The sequence below is a fragment of the Bubalus kerabau genome, chromosome 4, assembly GCF_029407905.1.
Source record: "Bubalus kerabau isolate K-KA32 ecotype Philippines breed swamp buffalo chromosome 4, PCC_UOA_SB_1v2, whole genome shotgun sequence".
Taxonomy (NCBI): domain Eukaryota; kingdom Metazoa; phylum Chordata; class Mammalia; order Artiodactyla; family Bovidae; genus Bubalus; species Bubalus kerabau.
This window is the reverse complement of record NC_073627.1, coordinates 42,599,711-42,620,457: the sequence shown is the minus strand read 5'-3', so window position 1 is coordinate 42,620,457 and position 20,747 is coordinate 42,599,711. Positions and strand designations below refer to the sequence as shown.

General features: G+C 51.7%; 1 protein-coding gene across 6 annotated transcripts in view; it reads left to right on the top strand.

Annotated features, from left to right (window-relative positions):
• Positions 1 to 20,747, top strand: part of ABR (ABR activator of RhoGEF and GTPase) — a 188,327-nt gene that overhangs the window by 71,739 nt on the left and 95,841 nt on the right. For all 6 annotated transcript variants that reach the window (XM_055577015.1, XM_055577020.1, XM_055577018.1 and 3 more), the window contains exon 2: positions 16,275 to 16,459. In XM_055577015.1, the coding sequence (XP_055432990.1) occupies positions 16,275 to 16,459 (185 nt within the window). The remainder of the gene's footprint in view (positions 1 to 16,274; positions 16,460 to 20,747) is intronic.

The following is a 20,747-nucleotide window of genomic DNA, read 5'->3' as shown; positions in this document are numbered from 1 at the left end:
TCCACCTTTTGATGGTTGTGCATAGTGCTGTAGTGAACATGGGTGTTTCCTGTCTACGTGGGGCTTGCTTCAGACATCAGCAATAGGCCATCCTTGGGGTTTGGCCAGGGATGGGCCCTCTGACTCTGCCCCGGGAGAGTGGGTGGTTCACCAAGCTTGGCGCCCTGGTGTCTATTTCTACCAAAACTAAGACGTCAGCACTCCTGGCCTCAGCCTGCTGCTTGAGGACATTCCGGATTTCCTTCCCCTCTGCCTTTGGAAGAGGGTGCTGTGTCCCTGGTTCTCTCTCGGAACAGGAGGAGAGCAGCAGGGGCGCACCGTGAGCCCGGCATGGGTCGTCCTGGGAGGAAGGGACTGTCAGGCGCTGGGTAGGGGACATGGAACCTTTCTGAGACTGGGGTGGCTGACTGACCTCCCATGGAGGAGCTGGAGGGCAGGCTGGTGATACCAGGGAACCAACGTGGTTCTGAAATCCCCGTGACTGAGCACAGGCAAGGTTTGCTGCTTGCTCACGCTGGTCCACGGCAAGTATGGCAGGGTCTGCTCCACAGGGTTACTCAGGGACCCAGCCTGATGGAGGCTATAGCGTCTGGAATCCTCGGCCTCCAAGGTCACTGCCGCAGGGGAAGAAGAAAGAGAATTGTGTACAAGGGCTGATCAGAGCAGGGGGAGGCAGAGGTGTCAGAGCCTGAAGGAGGTGGGCGTGTCTGTGTATGTGTGTGTGTGCATGTGGGCAAAGAGCAGAAACGAGCTGGCTGGGGGAACCCCATTGCCCTTCCCCAGCTTAGCCCTCACCTGGCTTTGCACCACCCAGAGGAAAGATGACTTTGGTGTTTCAGGAAGCAGCCATTGATTTGGGGAGTTCCCCTCATCTCCCGTCAGTGGGTGACAAAAGGAAGCTGGAGCAGGCGAAACCCCTGGTCCTCTGAAGGGAAGAGAGAAGGAAGTGAGTTTTGAGGTACCTTCTTATGACCCTGGACAATCATAGAGATTTTTTTTAGGGTCTAGGGAGACTCTGTGTGGAGCACCAGCAGCTTGGACTGAATACCAGCGAGCCGGGCAGCGATGCACAGAGGTGCAGGGTGTCTGAGGATGTCCGGGTGAGGGTGTGCAAGTGTGTGCAGGTTGGGAATGTCTTGGCTGATTCTGCAGAGAGAGGCGGGAGCCTGGAGTCGCCAGGCTCTGGGATTGAAGGGATGATGTCAAAGGTGGGGGCAGAGATTCTGATCCTGGCTGCCACCAATGTGTGAAGGCCTCTTTAAACGTCTTACCAACCTCTCTGGACCTTGTATTAGATATTTGTCCTCTGAACTGGCCCTGCCTTCTTCTCAGCATTAGATTGAGAGTCATTTAATTTTTCATAAATACCCCCAAGGACTCATGAAACCATATATGGGAGAGGGGCCCTGATGAGGCCAGCCCAGGCCGGTGATAAGTGGACTTGGATCCGAAGGTCATCGTCATAATGGTCCTTTGATTCTTCCTCGTGCGTCGCCTCCTGGCTGCTGCTGCTTCTCCCCCTTGGGGGCCCAGTCGCATTTCCTACCAGCAAGCCGGGAGAGAGGAGGAGGAGGAGCAGAGCCTTAATAAATCAGATCAGTCCAGGATCATTACTTGTTATCAATTCATGACAGTTCAGAGGGGAAGCAGAAGGCAAGGGAAAGCTGTTAACTCTATCAAAGGTTAGAATTCCTATAGGATTTATCAGTGACCTCCTGGCCTCAGACCCTAAGTAATTGAAATGGCTATTATGGGAAGAGATTAGAGGATTTTTAAGGGAGTGTATCAGCCGGTTGACAGTTATCCAGGATCCACTGTGTGTGAATGCTGTCCTGAGTGCCATGAATAAAATGAAGTGAATAGAAGACGGCCATCTTTGTCTTCCAGACTTCTGCCACCTAGTGGGGAAGCCGGAGTATGTGCTGTGCTGTGCTTAATCTCTCAGTTGTGTCCGACTCTGTGACCCCAGGGACTGTAGCCCGCCATGGGATTCTCCAAATAATACTGGAGTGGGTTGCCATGCCCTCCTCTAGGGGATCTTCCCCACCTAGGGATCGAACCCTGGTCTCCCCCATTGCAGGCAGATTCTTTTACCATCTCAGGAGGACTACATACCAAAGACCAAATGAATATGAACTTGACTTTCTTCGTAGAAGAATTTTTTTTCTTCTTTTTTGGGTCTGATTGGCTAATGTACTGTTTGTGAATACTCTCCTTGTTTGCTATCCCTCCCTGATCTTCAGGGCAGCCCTGTGGATTGGGCAGGGCAGCCGTATCATCCCATTTTACAGTGAGGAAGGAGAGGCTGTGTGGGGCTGGAACCAGAACCCAGATCTGACTTCTGGCCCCAGTGTCCACTCATTATATCCCATTGACTGGCTGATGGTAGCACAGCTGGGGATACTGAGTCCTGCTTGGGGTCTGTTCCTGTCACTGTGTCTGGTACATAATTTAGGAGCTGTTTGTTGAACGACTGTTGCCCATTTATACATGAAGTAGGTTTTTCTCCACTGTGGTGAGGTCATCTAGTCATTCTGCACCGTTATTCCTATATGTTTTGGTGGACATATAACTGCATTTCCTACAGGATAATTAGGAATTTTAGGCCCCTCTACCTGAATGGGGAATTAGGTCAAGTACAAAAAGCAATAGACTTGGTCCAAAGAGCAGGCTTGATGGTGTGGTTCAGTTGTTTCTTAGCCAAGTGGCTGTGGCTGAGACCCAGAACCTCTTTGAGCCTCAGTCTTCCCCTGTGTAAAATGGGCGAGTAATATCTACTCTGACAACATCCCTGGGTTTTGAGAATGAAATGAAATCCTGGCTGTGGGCTTGATATGTACTGTTAAACATGGTGCAGATAATAGCATTTCTCATTTGTCTCTCTGAGCCTGGACACTGTGAAGCCGCTCTCCTTTTTCTGCCCAGGGCCGGCTTTGGCGGGTTCCCTATCCCTCTTCCTGCCTGTTCGGCCCTTGCTACGGTTGCCCCCAAACCTAGGACTCCTTTGTTCCAGGCCTTGGAGTCCTGGCTTCTCCAGGCGGCCACGGTCTCTGCCTCCTTCCCCGGGGGAGCCGGGAGGTGGAGGAGAGGATCGCGTCACCATGGCAACCAGAGAGGCCGAGCCGCACCCCCGCGGGGGGTCTGAGCCTGTTCTCAGCAGCGGGGGCGGAGCCAGAACCGAGCGCTCGGGCTGAGCGGCCTGCACCTCCTGGAACCAGCTGTCGGGGCGCCTCTGCTCTGTCTTCCTGTTGCTCCTTCGCGCGGCTAGTCCACCTGCACCAGGCCTGCCTGGAGGCCTGGGGGTGAGGAGGAGACCATCCTGCGGTCCAGGCAGCTGCTGCAGGCCGAGGCTGAGCCCCCCAACCCCGCCGTGTGAATGGGTCAGGGGCTGCCCCCTGTGCCCGCCCAGAGTAAAGCCCTGACTGTGCACCTCCTTCGCCTCTTCACCAGCAATCCTTCCAGTCCTTAAGGGCTTAAGTCAAACCGTGCCTCTTACAAGTCACCTTTCCTGTACTTGTCAGACAGCCTGGCTGATGGCTTCCTGGGGCTGTTTTGGAGTTGGGTTTCATTTGACTTTAGGGGCTGTGACCTCGGGGTCCTTGTCTGAAACTGGTGATTCTCAACCTTACAATACATTAGAATCACCCGGGGAGCTTTTAACAGCCCTACACCCCTGGCCACCCCTCACCAATTTAATATGGACCTCTTGCTTGGGAGCCAGACACCAGACTTCCCAGGGAATTCCAATGTGTAGAAAAGGTTGGAACTGGTGTCTTGAAGTTCAAATTTTATTTTATTTATTTTTTATATATATTTTTAATTTTGGCTGCACTGGGCAGCTTGCAGAATCTTAATTTCCTGAGCACAGATCGAACCTGTACCACAGTAGTGAAAGCGCCGAGTCCTAACCACTGGACCACCAGGAAATTCCCAAGTTCAAATTTTAAATATTCCCGTGGCCTGTGATGCCTTGCTTGATGCTAAGCCTACTGAGTGCAGGCTGACCAATGAACAGTTGGGTCTACTGATGAAGCAAAGCCTGCTGGAGCCTAGCCCATTTGTATGTTTTCAATGCTCCGATTTGCTTTGTTTGTTTGTTTGTTTGTTTTTCAAGGACTAGGAGATCCCGAAGGGCCCTTATTGCTCAGCAAGAAGACTGGGGTAGTGAGGATAATAGTTACTTTTTAATTTAGCACCTGTCGTGAACCAGGTGCCTTGCTTTGCATTTATTTTTTCATGTTGTTGTCGTTTAGTTGCTAAGTGGTGTCTGACTCTTTTTCACCCCCATGGGCCACCAGGCTCCTGTGTCCATGGAATTTCCCAGGCAAGAATACTGGAGTGGGTTACCCTTTCCTTCTCCAGGGGATCTTCCTGACCCAGGGATCAAACCCACATCTCCTGCATTGCATGCAGATCCTTTACCACTGAGCCACCAGGGAAGCCCCTTATTTTTTCATGCTACATGCTGGGTTGCTTTAGTTGTGTCCAGCTCTTTGCACCCCTATGGACTGTAGCCCACCAGGCTCCTAGCTCCGTGGGATTCTCCAGGCAAGAATACTGGAGTGGGTCGCCATGCCCTCCTCCAGGCGATCTTCCTGAACCAGGGATAGAACCAGTGTCTGTTGTTTCTCCTGCATTGGCAGGCAGGTTCTTTACCACTAGTGCCACCTGGGAAGCTCTATTTTTTCATGGGGACCCCGCAAAAACCTCATGAGGTATAGGCATTGTCTGTTATCCCTATTTCACAGATGAAGAAACTGAGGCTCTGGAACGTCAAGTAGCTTGCCCAAGGTCACATGGCTTTTAAGTGACAATACTGGGATTGGAACCTGAGTCTGACTCAAAGCCCAGGCCCTTGACCTCTGTCCTGTCCTGGCTCCCAGCTCCCTCTTCCATCAATTGTGGAGCAGGAGGTGCTGAGAATGAGGCGACTTGACCTGTGGGAAAGATGCTGGTCTCAGAAGGCCTCACCTTGGTGCCATGCCACCTCTGAGGGGACTCCCAATGGGATATCTGGGGTCACAGGGCCCTGAAGGTGTCCAGCCCGCTCTCCGGTGCCTTCAGCCGACCTCTACTGAGGATTGCTCTGCCCAGATGCTGTCCAAGTTCTTTCACCCCCATGACGTTTAATGTCCCACAGCCAGCCTGAGACATGACACTGTTATTCTTGTTTCAAAGAAACTGAAGCTCAGAGAGAGGCCAGAGCCGACTAGCTGATGATCCGCAGAGCGGTTTTCCGGGTTCTGTGGCTGCTCAGCTCCAGACTCCGACCGGGTCTGCCTTGACTGTCTTAGTTTCCACCAGATTGTGGGGGGAGGGGAGGACAAGGTTCATAGCCCTGTGTACCCCTCAGCTGTGTGAAGGAGATGAGGGCCACCATTGGGGGTCGTCAGCCTCAGAACCGACCCCACTTGTCGGAGGTGTCCTTGCTTGCTGGGAAGGTGGGGGAGTTTGAGGATTTGGGGGGAAATGATCCCTTGGATGGGGGGCATGGCAACCCACCCCTCTGTCCAGGAGAGCCCCATGGACAGAGGAGCCTGGCAGGCTCTAGTCCATAGTGTCACAAGATTGGCCATGACCAAAGTGACTGAGTGCGCACGCGCAGCAGCTCTGCGTACCTCCTGGGGGAGGGGCTAACATCGGGAAACCACCTGCGCATGGTTTCACAGCAGCGTCAGCACCGGCCTGAATCAGCGCCGGCCTGAATCCACTGCCCAGCATCCAGGGGAAGTCTGAGAAGGGGGCAGAACCATTTGCTGGGAGATAGTGACAGGAATGGGCTTCCCTGGTGGCTCAGCGGCAAAGAATCTGCCTGCGATGCGGGCTTGATCCCTGGGTCGAGAAGAACCCCTGGAGGAGGAAATGACAAGCCACTCCAGTATTCTTGCCTGGAGAATCCCATGGACAGAGGAGCCTGACGGGCTACAGTCTTTGGGAGTCGGACACAACTTAGCAACTTAACAACAGTGACAGGAATGGCAAATTGGAAGGACTCTAGTGGTGCAGGAGGAGGGATTCCAGGACCTCAGCTTCAGCTTCACCAGCCTGTTCATCAGTGCCCCGAGCAGAAGGGTGTGGTCCTGCCCCGTTTTGAAGCTCTGTCCCCTCAGGGAACGGCCTCTTCCTTCTCCTCTTCTCTCAGTTCTTCAAGGCGCCCCCAGACCCTTCGCCAACTGGCCCTCTCCCTCAGGCTTTGACACAGGTTGCCTCTTCCCCTCATGGGCCCTGAGAGCAACCTGCCCAGGTGGTGGTTTTTTCTCCCCTTCCTATTTGTACAGGTCGTACCTATTATAATGGTTGAAGCACAGGTCCTAGAGTCACACCACTAGTATTCAGACTGGTTCTCCATTTAACAGCCTTTTAAACTGTGGGCAACTGAATTAGCCCCCTATGCTTTCACTTCCTTGATTATACATGAGAATCATAATGGTACTGCTTAATTTGTTTATTTTTTTCTTTTTAATTAAAAAAATTTTTTTAAATTTATTCAGTTATGCCGGGCCTTAGTTGCAGCATGCAGACTCTTTGTTGTGGCATGCGGGGAACCTGGGCCTCCTCCATCAGGAGCTCAGCATCTTAACCACTGGACCACCAGGGAAGTCCCTTAAAAATCTTTTTAAAGTGCACCAATGTTAAGCATGTGGTGGTGGTTTAGTTGCTAGGTAGTGTCTGACTCTTGTGACCCCATGGACTGTAGCCTGCCAGACTCCTCTGTCCATGGGATTATCCTGGCAAGAATAATGGAGTGGGTTGCATGCCCTACTCCAGGGGATCTTCCCAACCCAGGGATAGAACCTGCGTCTCCTGCATTGCAGGTGGATTCTTTACTGCTGAGCCACCAGGGAAGCCCAATGTTAAGCATACAGTTTAATATGAACTCTTACATACCTCTACTCATGTACCCACCCAAATCAAGTTGTAGAATGTTTCCAGTAACCTGGAATGTTCCCTCATGCCCCTTCCCAGTCAATACCCACTGCCTCCCTCAGCCCGCCCCCAGGTAGCCTCTCCTGTGAACTTTCATCACCATCGGTTTGTTTTCCTGCTGCTGAACTTCATAGGAATAGAATCATGCAGTGTGTGCTCCTTTGTGTCTGGATTCTTTTGCTCAGCATATTGTTTGTAAGATTCGTCTATCACAGAGTTGCTCTGAAGGTGAAAAGAGGTGCGTGCACAGCCCAGGGCTTGACAAGGCATGGATGGCAGTGAAGCTAGAACCACCCTGCGAGGTCGGGAAGCGGGGATGGCGTCTGTGCCCCTGGCTCTGTTACCACCTGACACAGTGAGTGGCATACGGAGACTTATTTTTGGCTGCACCAGGTATGAGTTCGGCGATCTTCGATCTTTGTTGCTGCAGCACTCGAGATCTTTAGTTGCGGCATTCAAACTCTTAATTGCAGCATATGGGATCTAGTTCCCTGACCAGGGATTGAACCTGGGCCCCCTGCTTTGGGAGCACAGAGTCTTAGCCACTGGCCCACCAGGAAAGTCTCTACATACAGAGACTTTTGATGCTCTCTGAAGATGTTTGATGCTGCGTTAGTGGGAAGCATGGTCAGGCCTGAGCCTCCCTCTGCTGTCTCCAAAGGTTTCCCCACCCCCACTCGCATTGTCAGTTCTAAGGCAGAAAATGAGTTTATCAGCCTTTGTCCCTCCCCTGCTGGTAGGGAAGGACCATTCCACACCTGGAACTCATCTTTATCCTGTACCCACAGATTCTTAGAGTGTCCAAGAGGAGATGGGAAAGATCCCTCAAGCTGTCCTCAGCATCTCTTACGTGGGTCGGGATACCAGGATAGATTCTTGGCGATGTCCATCGGTCGGTCACTGGACATTCTCAGGACAAGGTTGTAAATAGCTTGACACCTGTGTGCCTCCAGCCATCTGGGTGCCCTTTCCTCCCCCTTGTGCCCACTAGAGCTGGAGGTGGTAGAAGTGAGGGCTGGTCATTTGGGTTTGAACCTACCGCCTCTGGCCACCTCTTCACATTACCCAAAAGGAGCGTGTCTGAGATGGTCTGACACTGGTTGGTTCATATCCTGGCATCTGGCAGAGACTCCATCACAGGCCTGAAATAGGTAACTCTGTGATCACATGTGGTCCCAATCTGGGTGATTCTTAGGCAATCTGGAGGTCACAGGATGCTGCCTGCATTGTAACTCGACAGGAACATACGCATCAGGAAGAATTATCTAAAGTTAGCGATGCTCGGCAACAATGTGGCTGGTGAGACCCCACTGTGGATAATGGTTCAAATCAACTCTCCCCAGTGGGTCCTGCCTAACGCTTAGCTCACAAGGCCCTTGGTGTGCTGGTCTGTGCCCACTTCTCCAGCGCTATCTGCCCCTCACTCCCTCTGCTCACTCAGTTTTCCAGCCAGGCCAGGCTATTTATAGTCCCCCTAAGGGGCCCTGCTGTTTCACACTTTGTGCCTTTGCCAAGTCTCTTCTCGTTGCCTAGAACTCTGCTCCTGTCCCCCATCTGCCTGGCAAGCACCCACACAGCTTTATTCAATTAATTATATTAATAATAGCAGCTAAGCTTTATTGGGTGCTTACTATGTGCTAAGTGCTTTGCCTGCCTTATCCAGCTTAATCCTCAAAGTAGCCCTGTGCGTTCCATCTCTACGTCATCCTCTTTCACAGCAACCAATTTCCATTTGTAAGTGGCTGCCTCTGAGCACAGAGCAGTTAGGAAGTGATGGAGCCCGGATTGGAGCCGCACCTGTGTGAACCCAGGGTTCTTGTTCTTCGCCACAGTGGTAAACTACCTTCCTTGGAGTATCACCCAAGCCCATCCAGCCACTCCCTCATCCATCCTGTTTCTTCCTCCCACCTCTCTGCCTTGCCTGTGAGGTGCTTCTGTCATAGCATTTAGGACGTTTTTGTGCTTACTGGACTGTCTTCCTCTACTGGGCTGTAAGGATTTCACTTAAGACTGTGTTCGTTTTAATTGGCAGGAAATCCAATATATAGGGGCTTATAGTTCCTGTTTAGCAAGAAATGAGGTAGGCTGTTTCTAGTGTGGCTCCTAGCTCAGTGAAAGTGAAAGTGGCTCAGTAGCATCAGGGCAATGTCTGTGTTCTTTCTTGATTATTTCCTCAGAGCAGCGGTACGGCCGCTGTAGCTCCAGTCATCACATCTGAGTTGAAGGTGATAAGTCCCTTTTTAATTGTTAAAGCAAAGGCTTTGCCAGAGGCCTTCACTAGCATCTCATTGACTAGAACTATGTCAAGTGGCCATTCCTGGTTGTAAGAGAGGCAGAGAAAGTGGATATTTCGCCTGGGACTGGGTTCATTGTCACTTCATAGAAAACCAGCATGAGGGAAGCTAGATACCGAGTAGAAGACAAGCAGTGTCTGCTAGTAGCGTAGAGAACAGAGACTATGAATTATTAATGATTTCTCCCAAATCCTCAGAATCTGAATGCTTTATAATTGTTTTGTGTTGTTGCCTTTCAGGCAACATACAGATATAAGCATATAAACTTTTTTTTTTTTTCCAAATACTTTGGCCATCTGATGTGAAGAGCCAACTCATTGGAAGAGACCCCGATGCTGGGAAAGATCAAGGGCAGGAGGAGAAGAGGGCCACAGAGGATGAGATGGCTGGGTGACATCATCGACTCAAAGGACATGAGTTTGAGCAAACTCCGGGAGATGGTGAAGGACAGGGAAGCCTGGTGTGCTGCAGTCCATGGGGTGGCAAAGAGTCAGACACGACTGAGCGACTAAACAACAACATTCTGTACATACTATTGTTAATTTCTTTTTTTACTTAATAAGCTGATGTAAATCATCCATATAATTTTTAATGACTACATAGTAGTTCATCTTGATGAAATACCATAATTTACTCAATAATTCCCTATAATTAATCATTCAGCTTGTTTTTAATGTCACAATCATAAACACCCCTGTGATTAATAATCTTATAACTTTATTTTATGCACATTTACAACTAATTTCTTAGTACACAGTCTTAGATTATGCTGGGTTAAAATCTGTACCAGGACTTTCCAGGGCGGTCCAGTGGTTAGGAATCCATCTTCCAGTGCCGGCGACTTGGGTTCAGTTCCTGGTTGAAGAACTAAGATCCCACATGCTGTGGGGCAACTAAGCCCCTCACCTTAAGTGAGCCCTTACTTACACACCTCAAGTAAGCCCATCCTGTACAACTGGAGAATCTCATGCACCGCAACGAAGACCCAGTGCAGGAAAAAATAAACAAAAACTATACCAACTATTAAAGCTTTTGATACCAAACTGGCTCCAGAAAAGTGCCAGTTGTACATATCCTCCAAGAAATTCTAAGAATGCCTGTCCCCGTACAAGTCTGGGTATTTTCCTTGCTGATTTGATAGGAAAATTGCAAAGTATAGAAGTTTGCATTTTCTTTGGTTACAATTGAGGTTACATTTAACATTTTATATATATATATATATACACACACACACACACATATTACTCACTGGGCACTTAGAGTTCTTTTAATTTTCTGTTCATTTCTCTAACTCATTTAGCAAGTTGAGTTTTTCTCATTGGATTGCAAAAGCACTTTCTATATGAAGGAGACAAGGAGTTTCATAGGAGAAGGGTTCATATTGAGCTGTATTTGAAGGCTAAATAGGACTTTGCCGGGCGGACAAGGGGTGAAGAGGGGGTTCTAGGTGTAGGAGCAGCACGGGCAAAGGTTCAGAGGTAGGAAACAACGAGCATGTTAGGTCACTGTGTTAATGACATAGGGCTGCCAGTAGAAAAAATTAGCACAAACTTGGTGACTTAAAAACAACAGAAATTTAGTTGCTCAGAGTCTGGAGGCCAGAGTCCAAAATCAAGGTGTTGGCTGGGCCATGCTCCCTGCCAAGGCACTAAGCTGGGGAGAATCCTTGCTTGCCTCTTCCAACGTGGCTCCAGGCGTCCCCTGACTTCTGGCCGCATAACTCCAATCTCCGCTTCCGTTTGCACGTGACCTTCTTCTGTGTGTCTGTGTCTTCTCCCTGCTTTACCTACAAGGACACGTCATCTGATGCAGGTCCATCTTAGTCTAGAGGGCTTCCGTGGTGGCTCAGCGGTGAAGAATCCACCTGCAATGCAGGAGACACGGGTTCGATCCCTGGGTCGGAAAGGTCCCTTGGAGGAGGGCATGGCAACCCGCTCCAGTGTCCTTGCCTGGAGAATCCCATGGACAGAAGAGCCTGGTGGGCTACATTCCATAGGGTCTCAAAGAGTCAGACACGACTGAAGCAACTTACCACGCATGCATGCAGTTAGTCTAAAATCATCTCTTCTAGAGATCCTTAACTTAATTACATCTACAAAGAACTTTTTCCTAAATAAGGTCACATTTATCAGTGCCAAGGTTAGGATTTGGATATATATCTATCTCTAGGGGCTTGCAGGAACATACCTAGAAAGTGTCTGATATTACAGAACAGCAGAATATGACTCTGTAAAGGGAGAGTCACATGATGACCATGAAAGGCCTTTTGCTGAGGAGTTTGGCTTGTGCCCTTGAAGTGAATGGGGAACTGTTGAATTTTGAATCATCAGATCTGTAGTCTGGCACTCACAGGGAAAGAGTGTTGGTATTGTCCTTGTAAGAGTTGATGGGGATGGGAAAAAGGATGGGGAGTGGGGATATCTCAGGGTGTAGAATATGAACAGGAAGAGGGAGGAATCTGGAATGACTCCTTGGTTTCCAACTTGAGTAATCTAGCACATTAACTTCAGGGAAAGGTTGGGTTTGAATTTCCTGGGGGTGGAGATGTGCAGGAAACAATCAAAGAGATGGGTCTGTAGCCCAGACCTCTCCCTGGAATATAAACAAAATTTGGGAGAGGGGAGTAAAAGAAGTGACAGAAGCCTGGAGAACATAAATTTCTCCCCCTCATTTTCTTGTGAAAAATTTCAAGCCTACATAAAAGTTTAAAGTATCTTATAGTGAACACCCATGGACCCACCATCTGGAGTCGATAATTATCATTTTTCTCCACTTGCTTTATCACACATCTATCCATCCCTCTTGAACATCATCAATACATCTTGTTTTGTATGTATTTCAGGGTAACTTGCAAACATTAGGTATGTTTCACTTCGACACATTAACACGCAAATCAATCACTAGAGTTCAACATTTAGTGAAATGCACAAATCTTAAGTGTACTATTTGATGAAGTCGATGAATGCATCACTGTGTACCCACATATCCCTGTCAAGATACATTTCCATCTCTTAGAAAATTCCCTGTGCTCCTTCCAGCCAAATCCTGTCCCCACCTGACCCCTACAAGCAACTGCTATTTTCTTTTTTCTTTTTTTTCAAGCATAAATTAGTTTTGTCTGTTCTAGAACTTCATGTAAGTGGAGCCATACAAGATGTGTTCCTTTGTATCTGGCTTCTTTCACTTAGCATAATGCCTGTGAAGAATCATTTCTTTGTGTCTCAGTAGCTTTCCCTTTTATTGCTGAGCAGTATTCTATTATAAAGATGTGTAGTTTAGTCACTAAGTCGTGTCTGACTCTTTGGGACCCCATGGACTGTTGCCTGCCAGGCTCCTCTGTCCATGGGATTTCCCAATCAAAAATGCTGAAGTGGGTTGCCACCTCCTTCTCCAGAGGATCTTCCCGACCCAGGGATCAAACCCACGTCTCCTGCATTGGCAGGCAGATTCTTTACTACTGAGCCATCAGGGAAGCCTGTAAAGATGTGTAGGAATAATAGTTTGGGGGAATTCCCTGGTGGTCCAGTGTTTAGGACTCAGCACTTCCACTGCAGGGGGCATGGATTCAATCTTTGGTTGGGGAACAGAGATCCCACAAGCCAAAGGTGTGGCCAAAAAAACAAAAGAAAAGGAATTTTTTTTAAGGGATGGACAGAGAAAGAGGATTCTACCAAGGATACTAGAAGGAACAGTGAAGGCAGTAGGAAAAGCACCCAGATAGAATGTCAAGGAAAACCATCTGGATCAGTTATAATTAGGTTTGACTACATATAACATAAAAAATAAATAACAGTGACTTAAATAACAGGCATTTTTCTTCTCTCATGTAGAAGAAGTCCAGAGATAGACAGCCCTGGGGTGGTATGTTGGCTCCCTGTACCATCACTGGCCCAGGCTCCTAGCTTTGTGCTCAGCTGTATTCAGCACTGGCTTCTATCCTGAGGGTCACCTCATGGTTCAGTATGGCTGCTGGAGCTCCAGCCATCCTATCTGCTTTCCAAACTGGTAACAGAAGGAGGAAGCATGGGGACGGGGGAAACATACATTATAGGTGAAACAATCTCAGAAACTTTCCTCGAAGTTCTACACATATCCACTTAACACTCATTGGCCAGAACTTCATCACATACCCTGTACCGCTAGGAAGAGCAGCCACTGAGCGCACTGCCACTCCAAGATAATGAGATTTCTGATACTAGGAGGGGAAATGGATATTGGCTGTCAGCAGCCTCTTCTACCTTCTCTCTCTTTTTTATAGTATTTATTTATTTTGCACTGGATCTTAGTGGTGGCACGCGGGATCTTTGATCTTCATTGCAGCTTGCAGGATCTTTAGTTGTGGCATGAGAACTCTTAGTTGTAGCATGTGGGATCTAGTTCCCTGACCAGGGATGGAACTTGGGCCCCCTGCATTGGGAGTGCAGAGTCTTAGCCACTGGACCATTAGGGAAATCGCCTTCTCCCTCTTTTGACACCTGGTGGCCTAGCCATGTCCACTCAGCCTTCCTGTCTGGGGACTTACGCAGACTGAAGGCTGTGCTTGGCAGATTTACATCCTCCAAGTTCCTAGGGCTCCTTCCTTCTCGAAGGGGTGGTGTCTCTATCTTTTCTGTAGGTCTGTCTTCTCTGGTAGGAGTTTCCAGGGTCTCTGGCTGGCTTCTTGGGCTGTTGGGGTCTCCTGGAGTGTGAAATGAAAGGGGCAGTATCCAGGAGAATTTGCAGAGAGCTCCATGGGCATTCTCTTCCACCCCTGGGCATCCCCGCTGCTGTGGCTGGCACTCTTCCCTCGCCTATTTGGTCAGCCTCCCCTGACAAGCAGGGCTTCTTCTCCAATCCTTGTACTGATGGAAAGAGATTCCTCTAGAAAGTAATGAGATTCAGAAGGGGAAAGATGGCATTTGGAGACAGACAGACTTGGGTTGAGATCCTTTCTGTGCAAAGCTCTCTGAGACTCAGAGACTCCGTCTGTGAACTGGTGGTAGTGAGAGCAGCTTCACCGATGTGTCTGGGCTGAGCTGTGGTCCATGGCCCCCACTCTGATAAGGATGAATTGGGCACACATCGGGGAAGCTGGCAGCAAACTTCCCACCCTGTCATGACCCAGGCAGTTCCAGACTGTGCAGTAGAGTCCAGCCTCACCACCCTCCCTGTGGCCCCTCTGCCCTTGCCCTGGGGAAATATCCTGAGAGTGAAGGCGCTGGTCCTGTGACCCCTGGGAATTGGTCAGTGTAGAGGAGAATCAGCGCAGCCTGCTGGAGTCTGAACTGTTGCCCAGAGCAGGGTTCACCATGGCTCACACCCCTTACCTTGACTCCAGGCACTAATAGGGCAGCCTGGAGCCTCCTGGAGGACAGACGGAGGGTTAATGTGGCGTTTCATTCCCTTGTGCTTCTCCAGAGTGAGTGCATCTCACCAAACAGCCAGGCTCCTTCACAGTGCCAGACTCCGGCAGGCTGAATGCTGTGGCTTTTCTTCCTCCCTCTCGGCCCCTGGAAACAGGAGAATTCCTGTGCGCCCCCATCAGTGGGTCCCATTTCCCGAGTGCAGGGCACACATATCCCAGCGGCTGGGTCGCTAGGTCCTGTGGTTCTTCACGTGCGTGCCTGTCCTGAGAAAAAAAAAAAAATAATAGCTCAGGGCCCTGACAGCTTAGTGGGCCGTCGGCACAGGAGAGGAAGTCAGCAGGAACAGGTGCAGTGAGGCCGTTGGGGGTGGGGGGGCGGCCTCAGCTGCCAAAGGGCCAGATTGGATTGAGTGTGGCCGTGGCCGGCGCCCTGGTGACCCGTTGACACCATTCTCAGGCTGCCGGCTGCCCCGGGGGCCGGCGTGTTGTGACAGCAGAGGAGCCAGGGCCCCCACCAAGAACTTGGCTCCAGCCTTGGACCCGAGCAGCACAGTGCATTCCTCTGCCCATTCACTCTCTGCACATGTTCCCAAGGCCCTGCCGCGCATTAGCCGTGGGTGCTGGGCCCTCAGCGAGGGCTGACATCCAGTCCCCACCCCAGGGGTTCAGGGACAAATGGGCAGGATCACCAGGGGCGCTAGAAGGTCACACGCTGTAGGAGTTCTGAGCTGGGACACCAGGGAGGGCACCCTGGAGGAAGTGATGTCCGAGCGGGTGATGGGACAGACCCCGCCAGGGGTGGGGGTGGAGGAGGGTCCTTCAGGCCGCTGCAGGAGAGACCCCCCCTCCCCTCCCCAACCGATGGAGTCAGATGGAGGCCTTTCTCAGGCGCTGTCCTGTCCCGGCTGCGCCACGGACCCGGCCTGCTGTCCAGGGAGGGGGTGTCTGTGCGGGGGCCCTGGCCTCCGAGTGGTGCTGGCAGCGCCAGCAGGGTTAACGGCAGCTTGACTTCCCTACGGCCTTCTTTGCCCTCCTTCTCCGAAGGAAGCCTCCGTGGAAATTACAGAAATAAGTGCCGGCTTTTGAGGACTCTGCTGTTCCACCAGGTCCCTGCCAGGCCCGGGCCGCCTTCTCGCCCACGTTCTGTCAGCCTTGGGCTCTGACCTGCGCGGAGCCTTGTTCAGAGGGCCGAGGGCTCCCTTGGGGGCCCTTCCTCAGCCCCCACCCCCTGAACCCAGCCCTGCTCCCCACCAGCCAGGGATGGGGCTCCGTGTACAAATGGTACCCAAGGAGGAGGGGCGCAGGAAGTGACATCGCTCGGCCCGCCCCCACCTCCCTGCTCCCTATAAAAAGCAAAATGGTGACTCAGAGAGGAGAGTTGGAAGCGTCCTGCCTCCTGCTCCCACTGCTAATTTTTAGACTTGGAATTAGGCAGGAGGCAAAGGAAACAGCAGCTCGAAGTACGCGACTGACATGTTATTAAGCGGGTGGCAACCGCGGAGCCGCCCCCCCTGGACTCCCCGCGGCCCCTGAACCGCAGCGCCGGGTGCCTGCTGGCGCCTCGGGCCGCGCAGCCCTGCCTGGGCCGGGCGTGGATGGTGGGGCCAGGGCCATGGCAGCCGGGGGCCGCCGCCGCCGCCCACTGCGCTACCAGTCCCTGGCAGCCCTGGTGGAGGACTCTCAGTGGCCTTTCTTGTTCCTTGTCTCAGACTTCAGTTACGGGGCGGACGACTACGACGCAGAGGGGAATGAGGAGCAGAAGGGGCCCCCGGAGGGCTCGGAGACCATGCCGTACATCGACGAGTCGCCCACCATGTCGCCACAGCTCAGCGCCCGGAGCCAGGGCGGCGGGGACAGCATCTCCCCCACCCCACCCGAGGGGCTGGCACCTGGGGTAGGTATCCCTGCTTTTCCTTCCAGGTTGGGGAAGAGGGTGTTTTGTCGGGAGGAGGAGTAGGCAGGCATGGTGCCATGGGCCAGGCTCTGCTTGGGGTGCTCCTGGGGTGCTGGACTTGGGAAACTGGGGCCTGGCCATTCTTGGTGCCCTTGGGTCTCATTCTGGTCCTGGGCTCTCAGACTAGCCCTCCCCCATCAGCCCTCGCCTCCGGCCACCACCTGCTGCTCTCTGTGCCACCCCGTACCTGTCCCTGCCTCTCTACCAGCCATCTGCTTCCCCCTGTCTCCTGGGCCCCTCAGCTCTTTCAGCCTTCTCTCTCAGCTCCTCTCTAGCAGGATGGGGCCTCGTGGAGGGAACAGGCTCTCCTCTCTGGGCCCTGGGCCGCGCACTGGCTCCATATGTGACCTAAAGGCTGTAAAGGGCACAGATGTTGGCTCAGCAAACCAAGGCTGGCCTGGGTGCCGGCCATGGGTGGGGGGCGGTGAGCAGCCTCTGTAGCATTCCCTGAGGACCCCGGCCCCATCCATCCCTCGTCTGCTGACTCTGGAAGGGAATGAGCCCTCATGGTGTCCTCCTCTCCTCTTGTCCACTGGTGAGAGCTCTGCTCCAAAGAGAAGCGTTTCACGAGCAGTACTGAGGATGGGCTCTGAGACAGGCCCGGGGACAAGACGTGTGGAGGTTTGCAATCCTGGTAGTTAATGATGTTCCTGGCCACAGGGACCGGCTTTGTCTGGATCCAGCTTGTGCCACGTGTCTGATACACAAGACAAGTGAGACAGAGGGGTTACTGGGGGCTGTTCTTCTGAAATTGGGAAGAATCAAAACCATTTCTTCTGCCCGGGGCGGGGCTTGGATTGCTCGGTCCTACTTGGTAGGGGCCCTGTCCGGCTGTGTTTTGTAGGGAGTCCCCTTTCTTCCCTCTAATACCCTTGAGGAGCAGTTGCTGAGATGCCGGGAGATACTTGTTTCTCTCCTTCAGGGCCCAGTGCTGCTCGCACCAGCCAGAAGGCTGCCTGTACTCTACCATTTCTTGAGAAACCCCTGCTTCCCTTCCTCCCAACCTCCTCGGCCACCCTCCACCCCTGCGGAGAGCTCTCACCCCCTCTTTGCACACCAGGGTGGCTGTTATAGCCTTTGGCAACAAGGGCCTTGGCAACCAGCTTCCCACTTGGGGGAAGCCACATTGTTGCCATGGCAACAGAGGCCTAGGCAGAGCTTATCAGCTGCCAGGCAGTACAAGTTTGGAAAGGGATGAGGGGGGGGCAGGTGGGAGGAGGAGATGATGGGCAAGGGTATTGGTCAGGCTCAGGCCCCCCACAACCAGCATTCTGGGGTGTTGTCCTGTGGTCCTAGGGAAGGGTGGCAGGTGAGAGACAGCCATCGCGGACTTGCAGGGCAGGATTTGCTACTAATGGAGGAGAGGGTGCTCTGGGACCTGAACTGACTCCAAGCAGGGGAGGCAAGGTGAAAACTGCTTTCCCACACTGCCTTTAGGTCTCTGACCACATCAGGGCTTAGAGACATCCTGGGGAGTGTCCGTCATTGCCCCTGTGAGCAGACACAGAAAGACTCACTGCAGGACTCAACCCAGCACCAGGAATGCTGGTTGAGAGCTGAGAACGTGTGGCCAGATTAGAACTGCTTGCTGGAGAGAAAAGCCGTTTCCTTTCCCCTCTCTGCCTTCCTCCTCACTTCCTGTCTTGTCTCCTTCCCTTGTCACATGACTACCTTGCAGGAATGCTTGTCCATCAACTTTTAGATGCCCTGGTGAAAGGTACTCAGGTGCTTTCTCTAGTGAAACAGATCCCAGGCATAACAGGAAGATGCCCCCGCCTGGAGCCCTGGGGCTTCGGGGCAAGGACTTCCTTTACTACAATACTGCCCATTTTGCTTGGTGACTCACAAGAGAAGAACTAGGTTTGAGGACTAAAATCCAAGAGATGCTACAGTGAAAACTGACCAAAGGGCTTGGAAACCCCAGGATTAACTTTTGCACCATTGGCTAGAAATGATACAAGATAGGGTTGGGGAGCATTAATCCAACTTGAAGATCCCAACTGAAGATTCCAGCCCCATGCAACCCCCTGCCTGCCTACCTTCTCTCCTGAGTTGCCTTTCTGCCCTTTCTGCTGTGCCACTGGCCCCATCTAGTGGACACAGAAACTATTGCTGTTTATAATGGGGTGTTGGAGAGTTCACACACTTCTTCCTGAGTCCTTAGGAACTGTTTCAGCATTATAAAAAAAAAAGAAGAAGGAAAGAAAAAGAAAGCCAAGGTTTCTGCTACTTGGCTCTGCTCATTTGGCCAGGCAGGTCCCCTCCCTGCCAGGCTTCCTGTTGGGGCGTTGGGAACAAGGGGATTTTTGGACCAAGTCAGATGATTGTTCTAGACATTCAGAGATATGGCCTTTCGCAGCCGGGCATTCCACAGCCAAATATGTAGCCAACTTGTTCCTGGAAGCCCAAGGAACAAGTCATTGCATTAGAGTTCTCCAGAGAAACAGAACCTTTAGGATACAGAGGAAGAAGAATTGATGTATTAAAGGGAACTGGCTCACTAAAATCATGGAAGCTGAGAAGTTCCAAGTTCTGCAGCCAGCAAGCTGGAGGCCCAGGTGAGCTGATGGAATAGTTAGTTACAGTCCAAGTCCAGGAGAGTTGATGGTGGAAGTTCTAGTCCGTATTGAGTCCAAAGGCAGGAGAAGACCTATGTCCCGGCTCGAAGACAGGCAGAGAGTAAATTCTCCCTTGTGCATGCATGCCCAGTCACTCAATCATGTCCGACTCTTTATGAACCCATGGACTGTAGCCCACCAGACTCCTCTGTCCATGGAATTTTCCAGGCAAGAGGAGTGGGTTGCCATTTCCTCTCCAGAGATCTTTCCCACCCAGGGATCGAACCTGCATCTCCTGCATTGGCAGGCGGATTCTTTCCCACCTTGAAGTGAATTCTCCCTTCAGTTCAGTTCAGCCGCTCAGTCGTGTCCGACTCTTTGCAACCCCATGAATCGCAGCACACCAGGCCTCCCTGTCTATCACCAACTCCCGGAGTTCACTCAAACTCATGCCATCCAGCCATCTCATCCTCTGTTGTCCCCTTCTCCTCCTGCCCCCAGTCCCTCCCAGCATCAGGGTCTTTTCCAGTGAGTCAACTCTTCGCATGAGGTGGCCAAAGTACTGGAGTTTCAGCTTCAGCATTAGTCCTTCCAATGAACACCCAGGACTGATCTTCTTTAGGATGGACTGGCTGGATCTCCCTTACAGTCCAAGGGACTCTCAAGAGTCTTCTCCAACACCACAGTTCAAAAGCATCAATTCTTCCCTTATGTCACCCTTTTGGGCTATCCGGACCTTCAACTGATTAGCTGAGGCCCATCTGGACCTTCAACTGATTGGGTGAGGCCCATCCACATTGGAGAGGGCAAACTGCTTTGCTCAGTCAACTGTTTGAAGCATTAATCTCACCCAGAAACACCCTTACAGACATACCCAGAATAACATTTGGCCAAATGTCTGGGCACCTGTAGCCCCATTGGTTTGGTTCATAAAACCAATCCTATGGTCAGACTCTCCTAGCAGCTCAGAGAATGGTGGGGCCATGAGCTTTTGATAGATGAATATGTGCTACTCTCTAGCAGTGGGACCTTAGACCAGTATCATAACCCCTCTGACCCTCAGTTTCCTCATGTGTGCTGCTGCTGCTGCTAAGTCACTTCAGTCGTGTCCGACTGTGCGACCCCATAGACGGCAGCCCACCAGGCTCCCCCGTCCCTGGGATTCTCCAGGCAAGAACACTGGAGTGGGTTGCCATTCCTTCTCCAAGGCATGAAAGTGAAAAGTGAAAGGGAAGTTGCTCTTCCCTTTGGTCCCTTTGTGACCCCATGGACTGAAGCCCACCAGGCTCCTTCATCCATGGAATTTGCCAGGCAAGAGTACTGGAGTGGGGTGCCATTGCCTTCTCCATCCTCATGTCTAAATAGGACTAAATACCTGAAGGGTTGTTGAGAGGACAGCCTGAGATAGCCCCGGTGAGGCCTGTAGAGCTGGGCCTGGTGCGCTGTGGGTACTCAGTTCTTGGTGACGACGGCCCACAAGACTCTCTTCACCAGCCTTAAGAGGGGTAAGGACCCAGTCTTATGAATGTTTGCGGGACAACGACTGACTCTGCTTTTGCAGTCTCCTTTCTGGGGTTGGCTCTGTCCTCGCAGGTGCAGGAGCCCAGATGAAGCTGGGTCTCTGGTGTCGGCGGGACACATGCTCCTCGCTCCCCAGCTCACCGCTGCAG